General features: G+C 47.0%; 1 protein-coding gene across 1 annotated transcript; it reads left to right on the top strand.

Moving 5' to 3' along the window:
- Positions 1 to 1408: 1408 nt before the first annotated feature.
- On the top strand, positions 1409 to 11135 carry LOC134565306 (integral membrane protein 2A-like). Its single transcript, XM_063424825.1, has 6 exons — positions 1409 to 1567; positions 5064 to 5195; positions 5409 to 5597; positions 6647 to 6757; positions 7864 to 8014; positions 10054 to 11135. The coding sequence occupies exons 1-6, from the start codon at positions 1484 to 1486 to the stop codon at positions 10140 to 10142; spliced, it is 756 nt and encodes a 251-aa protein (XP_063280895.1). The 5' UTR covers positions 1409 to 1483; the 3' UTR covers positions 10143 to 11135.
- Positions 11136 to 16476: the final 5341 nt, after the last annotated feature.

Below are 16476 nucleotides of genomic sequence, written 5' to 3' on the forward strand. Positions count from 1 at the left end.
GGGGGAGCCTGACGGAGTTTTCCCACGCTGCTGTAGCAATCCGGAGCAACAGGAAGCACTCCAGTTCACCACTCAGCTACAGGCAATAGGTGCCGAGTCCTTGTTCCCATGAGAACAGCTAGAAGCTCTCTCTGGTCAACCCTGAGGAGGTAGAGTGGTGCAGGTCTGTCGCTGAAGTGCAAAGCGGCAGATGTCAGTTCTTTACCCTCATGGAAAAACCTTGAGAGTTTCTCTCTCTGTCTGCCACTCAAGCTGGCCCAGCCCCATGTCAGTCCGGCTCTTTACAGACCGCGGCAAATTCTCAAACCAGGTCAGGAGGTGCGTCCACCTCCTCCTTGGCGAGAGCATTGCCTGGCTCTTCCACCATGTCCAGTCTTCTATCATGGGGTGCCCTTCATCTCTAAAGAACTCTCCCAGCTGTGCTGTGCGTTTGTCTTATTTGCATATGCCTTCCTCCCTCAAGTAGGCAGAGTGGGGGGGGCTGGGTGAGCTCCGATTACAGTAGATACAATCAGGACAATTAACTAGCTTTTAACATGCTAATTCAGAAATGCAGGACTGGCAAGATAGCTGCCCAGCAGGGCATCACAGCCTCCTGTGAGGACAGCAGCTGTCGTAGTCCCTCCACAGACGGGGGTCACCTGTCTCTGAGGCGCCAGGGCACCGGCGCCTCCCATTGCCCCCTCCAGAGCCCCACGGACAAACGCTCGGCACTCCCCCCTGCCCAGCCACGGCTCCTGCCAACAGCGACAGGGCTGGGTGGCGGGGCTGTCGCTGCCCGGAGGCGGGGGCTGCCAAGGCATTCTCCCCAGGGCAGGGCCCCGCCTATGGCGGCAGGGGTCCGGCAGCAGATCCATCAGGGCTGGTGGCGACAGCAGCAGTCCCAGGAGCTCTGGAGACATAACCCCACCACATCTCGGGCCACAGCAGCCACACAGGGGCAGCCTTTGGAGCACTCACACCTACTGAGAATTCGTTCATAACAGGAGGAGGCAGCCAGAGTGGGCTCGGGCTCTGCTCCCAGGGAACGGGGACAGGATGAGAGGAAACGGCCTCAAGCTGCACCAGGATGGGTTCAGGTTGGACATCAGCAGGAATTTCTCCATGGAAAGGGTGGTCAGGCCTTGGAAGGGGCTACCCAGGGAGGTGGTGTACTCCCCATCCCTGGGGGTGTCCAAGGGAGGACTGGAGGTGGCACTCAGTGCTGTGGGCTAGTGACAAGGTGGGGATCGGTCACAGGCTGCACTCGATGGTCTCAGAGGCCTTTTCCAGCCTCTCTAATCCCATCGCTCCATGTCGGCGCACCCGCTCCCGGCGCCTGAGGCGAGCTGCGGGGAGATGGAGCCGTGTGAGGGCGCGGCCGCCAGGGGGCGCCCCCGGCAGCGCCCGAGGGCGGGGCTAGGGGCGCGGCCACCGCAAACCCCGCCCCGCCCTCCGCGCTGTCCCCGCTGCCGCTCTGGGACGAGGCAGCAGCGCTGGTGCCATGGTGAAGATCGCCTTTAACTCGCCCTTCGCCCTCAAGGATGAGCCAAAAAAGGAGGCGGCCGAAGCGCTGGTGGTCGACAAGGTGCGGGCACAGGGGTGTCCCGGCCGGCGGCGGCGGGAGGAGCGGGGCGGTGTGAGGGGGGGCGCGAGGAGACGGAGCCGCCGCCATTTTCTGGTAGCCGAGGGAAGCGGCGGCGGGCGCGGGGCTCTCGCTCGTGTGGCGGCCGCCCCGCCGCGCCCTGCCTGGGGCTGAGGGAGCGACTCCCCTCAGCCGTGACGTGCCGCGGTGCTGTCCCTCTGCGCAGCCCTGTTGCGGTGCGATGTCCCGTGACACCCCGGCGCCGGGTGTTTGATGTCGGGCCGGGCCCGTGCCAGCGCCTCGTTTCCTGACGGCACTTTAAAGCTCCCAGCTCGGCCCTGGGCTGGCCGGGGAAGCGCAGGGAGAGTCCCCTCCCCGCTCCGGCGCTGGCAGCGCTCGGCCGCCGCCTCCTAGGCAAACAAAGCGGGCTGAGGCTCGTCCTCCGCTCCCGGCGGCGCTCGGAGCCTCCTGGCAGCTGTGGTGAGGCGTCGTTGTTGCGCTTAGATTAAGAAACCTGCCATAAAGGGTTTTAAATGGAAACCCAGTCGAGTACACTGTGGTTGGCTTTTCCTTCCCAGCGAGCTGCGCGTCACTGGCTTGAGTGGAACTTTCCCAGATTGTGGGAAATTTGTTTTGAAGGTGTCTTGCGTTTTAAGCAGATGGAGAAGCTCAGCCTGTAGGTAAATACATCGGTGGCTCTAGACGGGGAAGATGGCATGGGCTGAGTTTATTTGCAATTGGAGAGTAAGAAAATTTTTAAAACAACGAAGTTTGTGGAGTTAGACTCTAGTTCTGTTTTTTTCTTTTTTTTCTTTCCTTCTAAGCTTTAATCAGGAAAGCAACTTCCCTACCAGCCTACACAGCCTCACCTGAAATAGCCTTCCTTTGGAAGGAGAAGGGGTGCAGAGCGATTTTCTTGCTCAGTGCGCTCTTCTGAGCTGTCAGTTTGATGTGTGCACATTTAATACAGTAGCACTCAATTATAGGCTCGAAAGTAGAGAAAGTAGAAAAACGAGGTATATAAAGGATTTAAAATTTGAAGATGTCATTATTAGGCTCGCCAGTTTCTTGTAGGACAAACTCCTCAGCTATTCCTGAGGCAACTGGTTATACATATATTTACTAGCCCTGTACTGTGAAAGCTTTGACTGGAATAGTTCTAATAAACACACCCCTTTTTCTGTTCTCATGAGAACTGCTTCTCTGAATTTGGAATATTCTGTGTGTTTGCGCACATGTACGTGAGATTTTAACAACTCTTCACTCTGACTTCAGGGCTTGGAGTTGCATGTAAACATCAAGTTCATAATTTTACTCCAAGACAAACTTGTTGGAGTGGTTGTTAATGTCTTCTTCAGCTGGAATATTTGTGCAGAGCAAACAAGCTTAAAGGTTAATGTTGGCTGAAACAGCACAATAAAAGTCCCCTGGAATATCTGCACAAAACCCTTGAGCTTGCAGAATATTCTCCCTGCAGGTTCTTTGGGGCTGTCAGCAGTGTTAAAACAAGTGATTTTTCTTCTTGTCTCTTATCCCTCATTTGCTTTGCTTGTTACAGCTTAGAACTGCATTTTCTTTGTAGGTTTTTGATGACTTTTACCTGTTACTTTTGTGCAGAGGTTTTGTAACCTGCTCAAGCAAAATCTTGCTATTGTGTTCTCTTAGCAGCTCTGTCAACTCTTTCCCTCTCAGGTTCAGCTGCCCACATTGCTGCTTCCTATGCTCAAGTACCTTTGCTTTGTTTGAAATAGGTGTAGTGCAAGTGTAGCTAATTAGATGTCGACATCACCCCTGCACTGGGATGGCTGCAGTGCCAAAACTGGTGCAGACTGGTGTGTTCAAGTAGGAACAGGCTGGATCAGTAAGGTGCTCCAAGGTGGAGGTGGGAGAACTTGGAGAGAACAGAATTAATCTCCATCTTACAGCTGCTTAACCCCAAAAGGTGATTTTCACACAGTGCCATAGAAATATGGCATCATTCTGACTTGAAACCAGGGTTTGGCTTTGTTTTTGAAGTTTGTTGCTTTTTTAACAAATGCTTCACATGCCAATTGTAGCAGCTTGTGTCCTGCTGAACCAACATTTATGTGTTTGGAGGATGCACGAGTGGAATGTGGGAGTACTGACTTTCGCAAAACAGCTTGGGGTTTGTTTCAGCACTTGCATAACTGATGGCTTTGACTTTTATGCTGCTGCATCTTGCTGACATGGAAATATTGCAGCCCTGGTGATAATGGTGGTGCGAGTTGGGAGCACAGGTCACGAGATGTGTTGTGTTCTGCAGGACCCAAATAAAGAAAGGCCATGGAAGCTGCTGTGCCCAGCCACTGATTCTGGGAACACCTCAAAGGAAAAGATCTTTTACTGTGAAATCAAATTTTCTTCCTTCCTGACTGGGACAAAGAGCAGATCTTGAAAGCAAGCTATTAAACCCTGGAGTCAGGAATCATTAAAGGGACATTCTTGACCAAATATAGGGGTTATCGAAACATTTTGGGTTTGGTGGTTGTTTTTGTGTTTTGTTTTTTCCTTTTAAAGACTCAAGCCCAGTGTGTGATTCCAGGAGGGAATGTGTCTTCTGATTGTTTGATATTTGACAGCACTTTTGCTGTTCTCATCACTTGGCTTGCAGCTGGAAGTCTGGGAAGGTGCTGCAGGAATTCTGGAAGGTTAAACTTTCCTTTCAGACACCACCTCTGCCTTTGCAGTGAGGATTGCACAACTTACCAGCTGAGAGTAGTTTCCTTTGGGTGCAGTCATCTTTGAGAGAACATTGGGTGGTGGAAAACAAGCTGCTAAGGAGAGACGTTTTAGGCTGTTAGAAACAAAACTTCCTTGGATTTGGGTAGGAGAAAGGTTATTTTGAGGCTGCAGGGTAGGATGTGCCACAGGGACTTGTTTTTATTTGGCATAATTGGAAGCTGTGTTTAAGCTGATGAGTCGTTTTCTTTCCTAATGGACTTTGCTTGTGCATATTAAAAGTTCCAAAACCTGGTGACTCCTGTCAGTTGTCTATTCCCCAGCCAAGAGACAAAGTTGCATCTTGGCTTCTGTTAATCCAGCTTTGGGATGAAAAGTGATGTTAATGCACATGATATCGAGAGGAGGAGGGGAAGAGGTTTTTGGAAAGAGGCCTGAAGACACTGTGTACCCTTAATGACCTTGATCTACAAATCCTGCTTTTTGTACTACAGTGTGGCTGCAGCACAAGATCTTTTGTGACAGTTATTTAAGTTTTGTACATCTCAAATAGTTTCTGGACAAAGGTTTGTCTAGAAAACATCCTCTAACTCAGAAAATACCTTTGGTGCTGTTTGAAAAGTGATCTTAATCTGATGCAGTAATGTTTCATGTGAATGCTTTATTTTATGATGCTGACTTGTAATTCCCACACCTAGAAGAAATAGGAGATGGTAGATCAAAGTGAAACAGTTGATAAAAACTCACTTTAAATTCAGAGCAGCTGCCCATTCTCAGTTCTCTCCTTCTTTATTCAAAGGACCCAGAAGTTGCCACACACAGAGGTGAAAATTCATCTGGAAGATGTCTCTTGACTCTGCTGGCCCTGGCCTTTGTCTTGGCAGGGGTTGTTGTGGGTGGAGCCTGCATCTACAAGTACTTCATGCCAAAGGTAATCTGAGAGTTCTTTTTTATTTAAACAGCATTGGTTAAAAAAAGTGTGAATGGATTATAACTAGACTGGAAAGATGAAGGGGAAAGAAAGATGATGAGGACATGACAACTGCATGTCCTTTGAGTGTGACACAGCTGTGCTCAGTCTCAGCAGACAGAAGTGCTGTGTTAAAGCTGATTTGTGCATTACCTGCCCTTGCTCATGTCCCAGCACAAGGTGTACCGTGGGGAGATGTGCTACTTTGAGAACGAGGGCCGGGAGCATGCAGTGGAGCCATACTTCCTGCCCATCGCCGAGGAGGCCGACATCCGCGAGGACGACAACATCGCCATCATTGACGTGCCCGTCCCCAGGTTCTCTAACAGTGACCCCGCCGCCATCGTGCACGACTTCGACAGGGTCAGTGTCGGGGGCACTGCGCAGCTCTGGGATTGGCTCCGGGGTTTTAAAGCTCACTGTCAGCACAGGCTGCTCCTCGGGTTTAAGCATGGCAGACCTGACCCTGTGAACTCTGGAACAGTGGGATTAACTCTGCACTGGTGGTACAGTCACTGTGGGTAGGAACTCTTGAGTTGTGTCCCAGAAAAATGCATCTCAGTGCTGTGCAACTTTATTGTTGCCCTTGGGATATCTGCAAGTGCCACTTGCTGTTGGATCAAGAATCCCATGTAAATGGAGAACATCATAAATGTGAGTTTAGGGACTGAGGACTCAACACAGTGTCACAGCAAAATGTAGAATTGCAAACAGGTGTGGGCCTTGGAGAAGGGCATTGGAAAATCACTTCAAGCAGCTGAAACCTACAACCTGACAGTGCTGTGGTAGTTGCATGGAGTTTCTGTAAGGCAAAGAGGAGAGGGTGGCTTTCATTTGACTTTTTTATCAAAGTTGTATTGATAGTGTTAACATTTATCCTCAGTCAGCTGTAAAAGCTCTCAGAGGTTGGTTGTACATCCAGCCTTGGCAATGCAGATAGAATAAGCAGATAATTCTAATTGCTGCAGTTCTTGCAGTCAGTGGCAATGCTGATGAGATTTTTGTAGGGACTAACACTTTTCCTGAAGAACTATTTAAAGGGAATCATTGTTTATCAGCAGCCGGATACCTTTTGTTTGCACTGTGCTTAATTAAACCTTTTCAGTTATGAGATCATACTCCCAAATACTTCCTCTGTGTTAGTACAAACTGTACTTCTTTACAGTTATGGCAGAAGTTGATTTTATATTCAGCTTTCTCTTATGTAGGAGAGTTTTTTAAACTACTGCTGTAGCCACTTGGTTTGCCAAAGTGGTAACAGTTCAGTTCTTACACTGGGCAGTTCCTGAATGCATCAATTTTGTAGTAGCTGTGAGTGATCTCCAGCTTTTTTAGCTTGCCTTGCTCCTGGTGGAATTGAGTTCTCCTAATCAAAGGCCCCCTGACTGATTGAAAACTTGTTTTTAAAACAGCTTTTGACGGCATATCTCGACCTGCAGCTGGGGAACTGCTATGTGATCCCGCTGAACACTTCCATAGTCATGCCTCCAAGGAATCTGATAGATCTCTTTGCCAAGCTGGCGGTATGTGGGAGTTTTGCTGCTGGGTTCTGCTGACAGACTGCCTTTTGCTAAGAGTGCTGGGTGCTGCTCTTGAACTCTAGGCCCTTGCTAGAACAGTCCTCCCTTCATCAAATTCCATAATCCCCTGGCTCAGTCACTGCACTGAAGTTAAGGCCAGCTGTCAGTGTATATTATGTTGAGTAGATTCATGCCTAATGCTCTTATTAATACCTGGCTTTATGAGAGCTGAAAGCAACCAGCAGATAAGGTTAAATTTAGCTGTTAGAAAGGAATTTGACGAAGCTCCAAATATCATTGAAAGCCTAAACCTGAGAGTTACTCCTGGCAAGCTCACTCACCCCATGAGGGTTTTGCTGAAAAGAACAATGTGAACTTGTCCCCCAGTTATTGGCACTGCAGTTATGAGATCACCACAAGCATTTGAGTCTTCAGTAACTAAAACTGGTGTTTTTCCAAGGTGATTTATGGGTCAAGTTGATAGAGCTTGCTGCTGCTTCCCAGTTAAATGCAGTACTTGGCTATCATGCATCAAATGGACTTTATAAAAAAAATCATTGGCTCTCTTATACCTGGTTCTAGAGGCCAGTGGTCTAGTTTAGTTTGCTGCATTCTTTTTTTTTTTTTTTGGCTTCATGAAGACAAGCTCCAAGTGTATGTCCCTGCCCCTGGTTTTAGGAGTTGGGGGGTAGGAAGCAGTTTTGGTAGTGCTGGGTGCATCTGGTGATGCCTTTTGTAGGTTGCCTTGCCTTTTTTATATTAGAAATACATTACCTCAAACCTGGAGTCTTTCACAATATTTTGTTTCTCTTTTAGCTGCAAACTGTGTACAGATAAACCTGACCAGGTTCTATTTATGTTTGCTTCATGTGAGGCTTGCAGAGTTGAGGTTAATTGTGCTTTGTTTGGATGTAACTGCAGCTGTTTGAAATCACCTCTGTCAGTTTTTACCTTCCCTGGTATTGTGACTGGTTGAGCTCAGAGTATTTTGGTATTAAAAATCAGGAAAGCTGAACTCTGCTGCTTGAGTCCCTTCCAAAGCAGAGTGAAATGTAGTGGTTTGTCCCTTGTTAGCAGTAGTCTGTGCCTTCAGGCTTTGTCTGTTCCAGACTGGCTCTTACCTGCCCCAGACGTACCTGGTGCGTGAGGAGATGGTGGTTACAGAGGAGATTGATAACGTGTCTGATCTGGGCATCTTCATCTACCAGCTCTGTGTGGGAAAAGAGACCTTCAGGCTTCAGCGCAGAGACCAAATCATGGGTAAGTTCCCCTCAGGAAAAAGCAAATGTATTGTTTAGCTAGGGAAGGGGTAAATATTTAAACCTGGGGAGTTTTTAATCTGGGGAATCTGAGTGTTCAGCAGAAGCTGAGGCTACTCCTGGCCCTGCTGGGTATTTCCCCTCCCTTCATGTCTGAATGTGAAGTGTCATTTGAATATGCTGAGAAAGTTTCAGTTACACAGTTACAGGTTACATGCCCAAACCAAATTTAAGTCTGTTTCTGTTCCAATTTTTGGTTGAAGTTATAAGTTAGTTTGACCCCAAAATTCATATGATCCATCAGACAATGTGAGTCTCTGTAGGCACAGCTTATTCTGTCCTTGTCCTGTCTAAAACTGGGTTACAGGAGCACCAAATAAAAACATTTTCTTCTGCTTTACTGGCTCTGGAAAAAAAGTAATTGAACAGTGAGCTCTGGACATCCCATACTTCTTCTCTGAAAGAGGAAGAACACTTCAGAAGAACTGCTGAGCTCTGGTTCTTTATTGCCTGTGTGCTCCTGCCAACCCCTGACAGGGACTAAGCTGAGGTGTCTGTGCTCTGACCTACTGGGACAAGGCCTGGGGGGCAGAAATCTGATGCTGTGAATTTCGTTTCACTGTAGCTCAAAGCATTTCATATTTGCTGCTCCCACCAAACATAGTGTGCTAACCCTTTGTCAGTTAGAGCCCTTCAGAATGCAAATGTTTGGTTTGTCAGGACTGTGCTCTGGTTCAGCTGCCAAGCTCTTAGGCAAGAGTTTCCTCAGCCCAGTTGCAGCATCAGGAGTCACATCTGCTGCTTGCTGCACACAACATCCTGTTGCGGATGGAAGCAAGGCTCCCTCTGTGGGAGCAGCAGAGGGGTTCTGTGTAGGGCGCATGAAGGAACACTAAATGCTGCCCTCATGGGAGGCAGAGGTGTGTGACTGAGCTGTTGTGAGAATGATTTTGGGAACAAGGCTAAACTGACAGCTGCTGTCTGTTGACAGCCCTGTGAAGAGTGTTTATGATGTTCCCTGAAATCATCCTGCTCTAACATGTTGACATCTTTGCTGCAGAGTAAAAGATTCCTGCAGAGAACTTGCACAAAAGGATTGTGGTAAATGGACCATGTTTCCTGGTACAGCTGCTGTGCTGTAACTCTCCTTGTTCACCTGTGGAGGGGAGAGGGTGGGAAATCTGATCAAACTGAGGAGAAAATTGTTCAGGGGCAAGTCTTGCCTTGTCTTCCCCATCTCATTTCTAGCACACAGTGTACGAGCCATGTCACAGAAATGAGACTGCAATGGATAAACTGGAACTTCTCTGGAAAAGTCTTTTCATTTGTTCTCATTTAGCTATTGCTGCCTGGGCTCTCAGCTTTTGTGGAGTTTGTGTGTTCATCTGTTAGATCAAACTGACCTCAGGTGCTGTGTTGATTCCCTGGAGTTGTAACTTGGAGGTGTGGGAGAAACCCAGGTCATGCTCTTAGATAGGCTCTGGAAACTTCACCTCCATCCTGATGCCTTGGAATTGAAGGATAACCTGGATTTTAGGTGTTTATAAACCAAAGCAGTGCCCTGCTGGGGTTAAGAGCTGGTGCTTCTCTTGCTTGATCTGAATAATTCTCTGCTTATTAAACAAACTAAATCCTTCTGAATTATAGCAAATGGAAGTGATTGAGGAGAGCAGCTCTTTCATGGTAGGACTGCTGTGTTCCTGTCTCTTACTGAGCCACGGCTGATACAGGCAAACTGCCTGGGTCAGACCCAGTGCTGGCATGTCCCAAAATAGAGAAAATCACTTTATTGGGTTAGCAAAAACCAGAGTGAGGTAAATCTTCCCAAGGTGAAGTGCTCTGCAAAGCACACCCTGTGCAATGCATGCTGGGTGAGGGATTTGAGATGAAAGACAACCTTATAGCAGGCTCTGGTGGCAATTCCTGGCTGGAGAAACACAGTGCACTGAATGATTGAGTCCTGTAATGATGGAAGGCTGGCAATGCTTGCTGTGGGCTGTGGATCCTTTCACTCAGCCTCTTGTCCTCTCTCATCCCCAGGTGTGCAGAAACGGGCAGCAGAGAACTGTCACTCAATCAGACACTTTGAAAACTCTTTCGTGGTTGAGACAAAGATCTGTCAGCAGTGAAAGGTGACAGATGGGAGGTGACCAGTCACACCTTCTTGGAGAAGTCAGCATTAGACATCGACTTCTGCAATTAAACCATGCAGTGATAATCAAAAGCCTTATGCATTTTCTGTGTATTGCTTGTATTTCAGAAGACAAAGTCACCATTTCAGCTTTTGTTGATCCTTGGTATAACTTTTTAGTTGTCTCATGTAAAACTTAAATTTGAGTAAGGTTTTTTTAGAAGGCTAATATCAGTTTATCTGTTGAATGTGTTTGATTTAGTGTAATCTGGGAATGGCAGAAAAATATATATATATATATAAATGTTAACCAGTTCCTTGGCTGGAACCAGTTATATTCACCTTAACTTTCACAGAATGATTAATATTAATAATCTGTGGTTTGCACATCTTGTGTAGTTCTGTAGAATAGCTCTGCACTCTGTATCTTGGCTCAAAAACCTTCCTGATCTGGCTCAGTAAAGGTTTATTTTAACAACCATGTGTGCAGCATGTAAAATCCAAGCTCAGTGATCAGAAACCTTTAACACTACCCTGTTTCTTTTTGTGCAATTACTGTATTGAATTTATATGTATATTTGGAACCTTTCCTGAGCTTATGTTGAGTTCTTCTCCCTTAGTTTGGTTCTGTGGCATTTAGTTGTTAGATTCTGATAGAGTTGCTCTTAAAGCTTGTCAGTATTTTTGGTTATGACTTGGTTTATCCTGTAACTTCCTATTTCCAGGATCTGTTCTGGTATAGCTCACTTGTGAATGTGACTGTAGTTGTAAACTTAAACTACTTGGGCTTATATAAAACTTTTTAGATTGACTTTTTATGAGCAAGTAGCATTACTACTGCAGTCAGAGCATTGTTCCCTTTTTTTGGAAAGCTGCAGTCTGTACAAAGAATGAAGAGTTAGTGTCCTGCAGTTGATAAACTCGAGAGTTTTATTAAGGGACTTTATATTGGCATAAATTCTGCAACCCTATAATAAATGTTTCTCTAAAACTTTGGTGTTTATGTGGTGTTTGGTGCTCAGAGGTGAGGGAGGTGATGCTGTGGGCCTGGGGCAGTGTGCATTGCTCTTCTCTTACCCCTCTTACTTATTTTTGATCTTGTGAAGCTGAATTTCCTCTTCCTGCTGCTGTGAAAATGCTTTGTGGTGCCAGACAAGCTCGAGGAACAGAGGGAAGAACACAGCTCTCTCCAAACAGGATCCCCCAGGAGCAGCTCTGGGGGTGTTCACTGCAAGGGCAGGGTGCATTTACAATTCATTTCAATATTGCTGGTGATGAGCCTGTGATTGAAGGTTTGCCTGTCCCAGGGTGTTCGTGGGTGTTAATGAGGGGCTGTACAGAGGTTAATGAACCCTCAGCTCTGACCCTGAGCTTTGCTGGAAGCTCAGGCAGGAGAGTCCTGCCCTGAAAGTGCTGGGGCTCAGAGCTAAAGTGTTGCTGAACCCTTGTGGCTTTCCTGGAGAGTGCCTGGGATTGTGCAGCTAGAAGGAAAACAGGATTTCTGCACAGAGAACAGTGGGGTGGGAGAGGTGCCTGTAGGAGTTGCTGCTCTGTCATTGCTCAGGAAACTGCAGGAGAAAGGAGAACACAGGAATTTTAGCACAGGAACTAACACAGCTCTTCCCCCAAGGATGTGTCCAAAACCAGAACTTTGGCTCTAAAACAGAGTGTAGGAGAGTATTCTAGTAAATTGAAGTATATAGTGAAATAAAATGATATAGAAAGCTTCAATTCCTGTCACTGAGCCAGGTTCCCTTCACTCACAGATGTTACTGGGAGAAGCAGCTGCACTGGGATGTTTTTCCTCCAGACTTTGTGTCCTCAGACAAGGGATGATTTCCTGCTCCTCTGGATTGGCTGGGGGGATAACCAGGATGGGTTCTTTTGGTAGCCTTGAGTGGAAGGACTTGGAGATGTGTTGGTGGTGGAGAGCAAGAAGCACCTGCTTGTAGCACAGAGGTCTGATTTTGTGGAAAATAAAACCCAGGAATTGTTTTTTCCAGCTCAGAGTGTCCATGCAGTGGATGCATCTCCAGCCAGGAATGCTGGACCTGCTTCTACATGGGCTGGAACACTTTCTGTACCTTTGAAACAAAGTGAAGTCAGTTCCCAGGCAGGGAGCCAGGGACGGGAGGAACACATTGTTCTCACCTTCTCTGAGGTGAGCAGGGAGCTGGGTTTGGTCCCATGTGTGTTCTGCTGGCCTTGTGGTCTTTCCCTATGTGTTTTAGGCTGGGGCTGGGTGTCTAAGCCCAAATACTGTTTTTTTAAGGTATTCCTGGGATCTTCTAATGCTGTGTTTGGCTTGGAGCAGCTCCTGTGTTCAGCTGGACTATAGAAGCAGGAAGGAGCACGAGTTGGAGGAGTCCTTTGCACCAGTAGATGGCACAGGCAGCAAACACTTGGGTGTGAAGTGTGTGTAACTGGTAAAAACTTGGTGTATTCACCCATCAGACAGTTTTTCAGCTATTTTACCAAAATTAAACCTAAAAATGGTTTGATCAAAGCTTCATCCAGCTAGCGCTCAGTGTCTTTGCTTAGTTTTTATCTATAGTAAGGAACATTTATATAATAGAACTAACCTGTGTAAACCCCTGTTAATATCTGAATAGAACTGTACTACAGACATGGGTGTAGTGACTGAGGGGGTGACACTGCCGGGATGCAAATGCAAACTCAATTACTCGAAGAGCTTCATTTACATCTATGTTTACTGCAAAAACATCCTGTGGGCACGGGGCAATCAGCAAGATCTTTGCAGGGACTTTGAGCAGGTTCCTTGGGGGAGCTGGCAGGTTCATTTGCTGACCCTGTAAATTCAAAATTAGATGTAAATTTTAAATACCTTTATCAACATGAAGCTGGCATTGCAGCACTTTGGATATTTCCTCTTCCAGCATTACATGTGAGTTTGTTTTGGGATTTTTTTTAATCAGAAAAACACATGAGAAAGGATTATTAAGAACACAGTTGATTTTGGTTCTCAGAGGAGATGCTGTTGCCCTTTGCAGAACCTGCTGCTCTGTGTGACTGCTGAGGTGTGAGCGGCTGTGGTGACAGACTCTTCCATTAGAGTATGTAATGGTCTAAATTAGAACTTCAATCTCCTCCAGGGTTACTGTTCATAAAAATCTATAAAAATTGAAGTTCTTTGCATATATAAATACCTTGAGATGAAGATCTGGAGAAGAAAAAATAGGGATAGTGTGGAGACATTTGAAAGACACCTTGAGGCCTCAGGCTGGTATGAAAAGGAGCTTTAGCACCTCAGACTTATTAAACTGCTTGTCTAAACCAGGCTTTTCTGGCAATAAGCTCAGCTCTGTGCAGGGCCCGTTGCAGAACAGCTGTGCTTGATGTGGCAGTGAGAAACTGTCATCTCCCACCCCCAGCAGCACTCATAGGGTCTGTGCAGAGGGCTGAGGGGCAAAGAGCCTGCTGGACCTCCAGCAAGACTGGGCTGGCTCCTGTGGACTTTGTTAGTTCTTGGAAAACTCCCCAAAATCCAGCTGTGCTCAGCAGAATCTAGAGTGAGCGATGGCTGAAATCTCAGCACTGAGTGCCCTGTACCTGAAGAGAACCTGTGTCCCAGAATCCCAGGATGTTTGGGTTGGAAGGGACCTTAAAACTCATCCCATTCCATCCCCTCCCACAGGCAGGGACACCTTCCACCACCCCAGGTTTCTCCAAGCCCCATCCAACTGGCCTTGGACACTCCCAGGGATGGAGCAGCCACAGCTTCTCTGGGCACCCTGTGCCAGGGGAGAATTTCTTCTGTGTATCCAAATTTCCCATCTTTCAGTGTGAACCCAATCCCCCTAGTCTTGTCACTATACTTCCCGATGAACATTCCCTCTCCAGCTTCCTCGTAGCCCCTTCAGACACTGGAAGGTCTCTTCTTCCAGAACCTTCTCCAATCAGAGCAGCCCCAGCTCTTTCAGCCTGTCTCCACAGGGGAGGCGCTGTGGCCCCGTAACAACTTGGCCTCCTCTGGACTCATTCCGACAGCACCATGTCCTGATGTTGGGGACACCAACACTGGACACAGCACTGCAAGTGGGGTCACAGCAGAGCTGTGTAGGACCAGATAAATGGGGTGCAGCCCCCAAACCCCCCACTTTGTGGATGAATTACGCCCCTAGGAGGGCTGAGCTTGAGGTCAGGCTTGGAAGGATTAAAGCTGCTTTGCCTGTCCTAATTCCAGGCCGGGTGGGGGATGGCTCTGCTGCCAGCTGTGGCACAGAGCCCAAATGCCAGCACTGATTGAAGCTTCCAGGCTGCCACCAAAATAATTACAATATGGATAATTACAGTAACATGTTGTGTTACTCTTCAATATTACTGCTCTTTATGGGGGTGCGACACGTTCCCCCGGGCCCTTTGTGTCCCAGGCAGTCACCAGCAGGTCAGTGTAAAAGATGCGAGATAGACCTAGCTTGCAGCTCTGAAATTCGTTTATTATAAAAGCATAGCATGAATCGTAACCTAACTCAAAGCCAGAGCAGAGGCTAGGATCTGAAAATCTCTAAACCAAAAGTGAAAGAAAAAGCTCTCACTCTCACAGGGTGGGATAGAGGGTTTTAAGGGACTGCTTTGAGGGGTGAGTCCAGGATAAGGATCCAATAGGGAGAGGGGAACAAGGCAGAAATTACAATACTGAAACCAATAAGGGTACACAGCTGTCTAAACAACTATTAAGGCATCGAAGCTTGGGAGATTGATAGGGAAAAGTCTGGAAGAAAAGGCAGGGTTAGGAATGGATTGATAGCTACAGGGAAAAAGCGGGGAGTAACCACTTAGGACTAAACTATTAGCATAGGGGACAATAAAACAACCCATTTAACATAAAAACATATTACAATAGTAATATTATTGCATTAGCATTATTTCTTCATTATGAATATATATTAGTGATATTACCTAGGCAATGGGATGGGTGTATTTCCTGTCTTGAGAGTAATTAGAGGCTCTCCACCTACCACTCCACCTCCCAAGGAAATTATTTCTTATAGTTCAACTATTCTGTTTACTTGAATGTATTTCTCTCTCTTTTTGTGCTGTTACAGACCTGAATTCCACCTTAACAGATGTGAAAGTGAATTTCCTGTGTACAGACTCATTCTCACTGTGGATGGTGGTTCGTGTCTTGCAGAAATGTTTGGGTTCTCCTGAGTTGTTCCATTTTAGGGCTTGTTGATGTTTGGAGCTGTTGTGGATTAAATCCATAGCTGGACACCTGATTCTGGAACAAGGAACTTCCTTCCCACAGACCTAATCCCTTGTTGGTTTGGAACCCAGTGCTTTTATTCTGGAAAGAGTGTCAGCATGTGGAATTCATCAGGAATGGATCTGTGGATGGAAGAGGCTTAGATGGGATACTGGGAAGAAATCCTTACCTGTTAGGTGCCACCATGAGATCTTCCTAGTTTGCTGAGCGTTCATACTAAAGTAGAAGGGTGCACCTTCTCACGCTCGTTAATGTAAACAGAAGATCATGTTTTGTAAATATTACCATTGTTATGAATTCCTTCTCCAAGAGAAGGGGGGATCGAATGACAGCCTCCTTGACCAATGTGGTGAGAGGTGGGAATGCCCACTCTCCAATCCATGGTCACCTTGCGAGAAATATAAAAAAGGAAGTAATAAACAAGGCGGGGATTTTCTCCCCTGCTGCTTTGATCAACCCAAACGCCGGGATCCAGTGTGTCTTTCTGGCGAGGCTCACAGTGACATCTGCTGCCCAATGTGGTCAAATTGCAAGCTGTGAGACGAGAAAAAAAGAAGAAAAAACCCTGTCTTCCACGGCTGCAATCAGAAACCCACGATGTTCTCGGAAGATTGCCTCCTAATGGAACTTCTCCAATCATTCCTGATGTCCCGTGAATCCCAGCTACCCAGTGAACACGTAAGAGAACTGTACACTTGGGGAAAGACACGTGGAATTTTTTATAGTGCTGAGAAAGCACTTTCAGTCACCCCATGGAAAACCCTAGGGAAAAGCCTTTTTTCATCTGTCCTTGACGGAGATCCCAATGCGGGCATACTTTTAGGATCATGGGGGACAGTCTTTTTGCTTCTAAAACAGACTGTGCAGGAGTGGGAATCGGATTCTGGGTTTTTGACAGACAGTAGAGTTGGTTCCCCTGCCAGCTCTGTCGCTTTTGATGATGAATGCTTTGAAGCAGGGTTCAAGCCACCACGAGAGATCCCCACCCCCATGTCGGGGGTTGAGTGCGGCCAGCGCAAATTTTGGGAGGGCTGTGAGGCTTTTTTGGGTCTTTTTGCTGGGTCAGAGTGCACGGCGGCTGCCGGTGGGCCATGGAAGCAGGGCA

Source organism: Prinia subflava, unplaced genomic scaffold (assembly GCF_021018805.1).
Source record: "Prinia subflava isolate CZ2003 ecotype Zambia unplaced genomic scaffold, Cam_Psub_1.2 scaffold_135_NEW, whole genome shotgun sequence".
NCBI classification, from domain to species: Eukaryota; Metazoa; Chordata; class Aves; order Passeriformes; family Cisticolidae; genus Prinia; species Prinia subflava.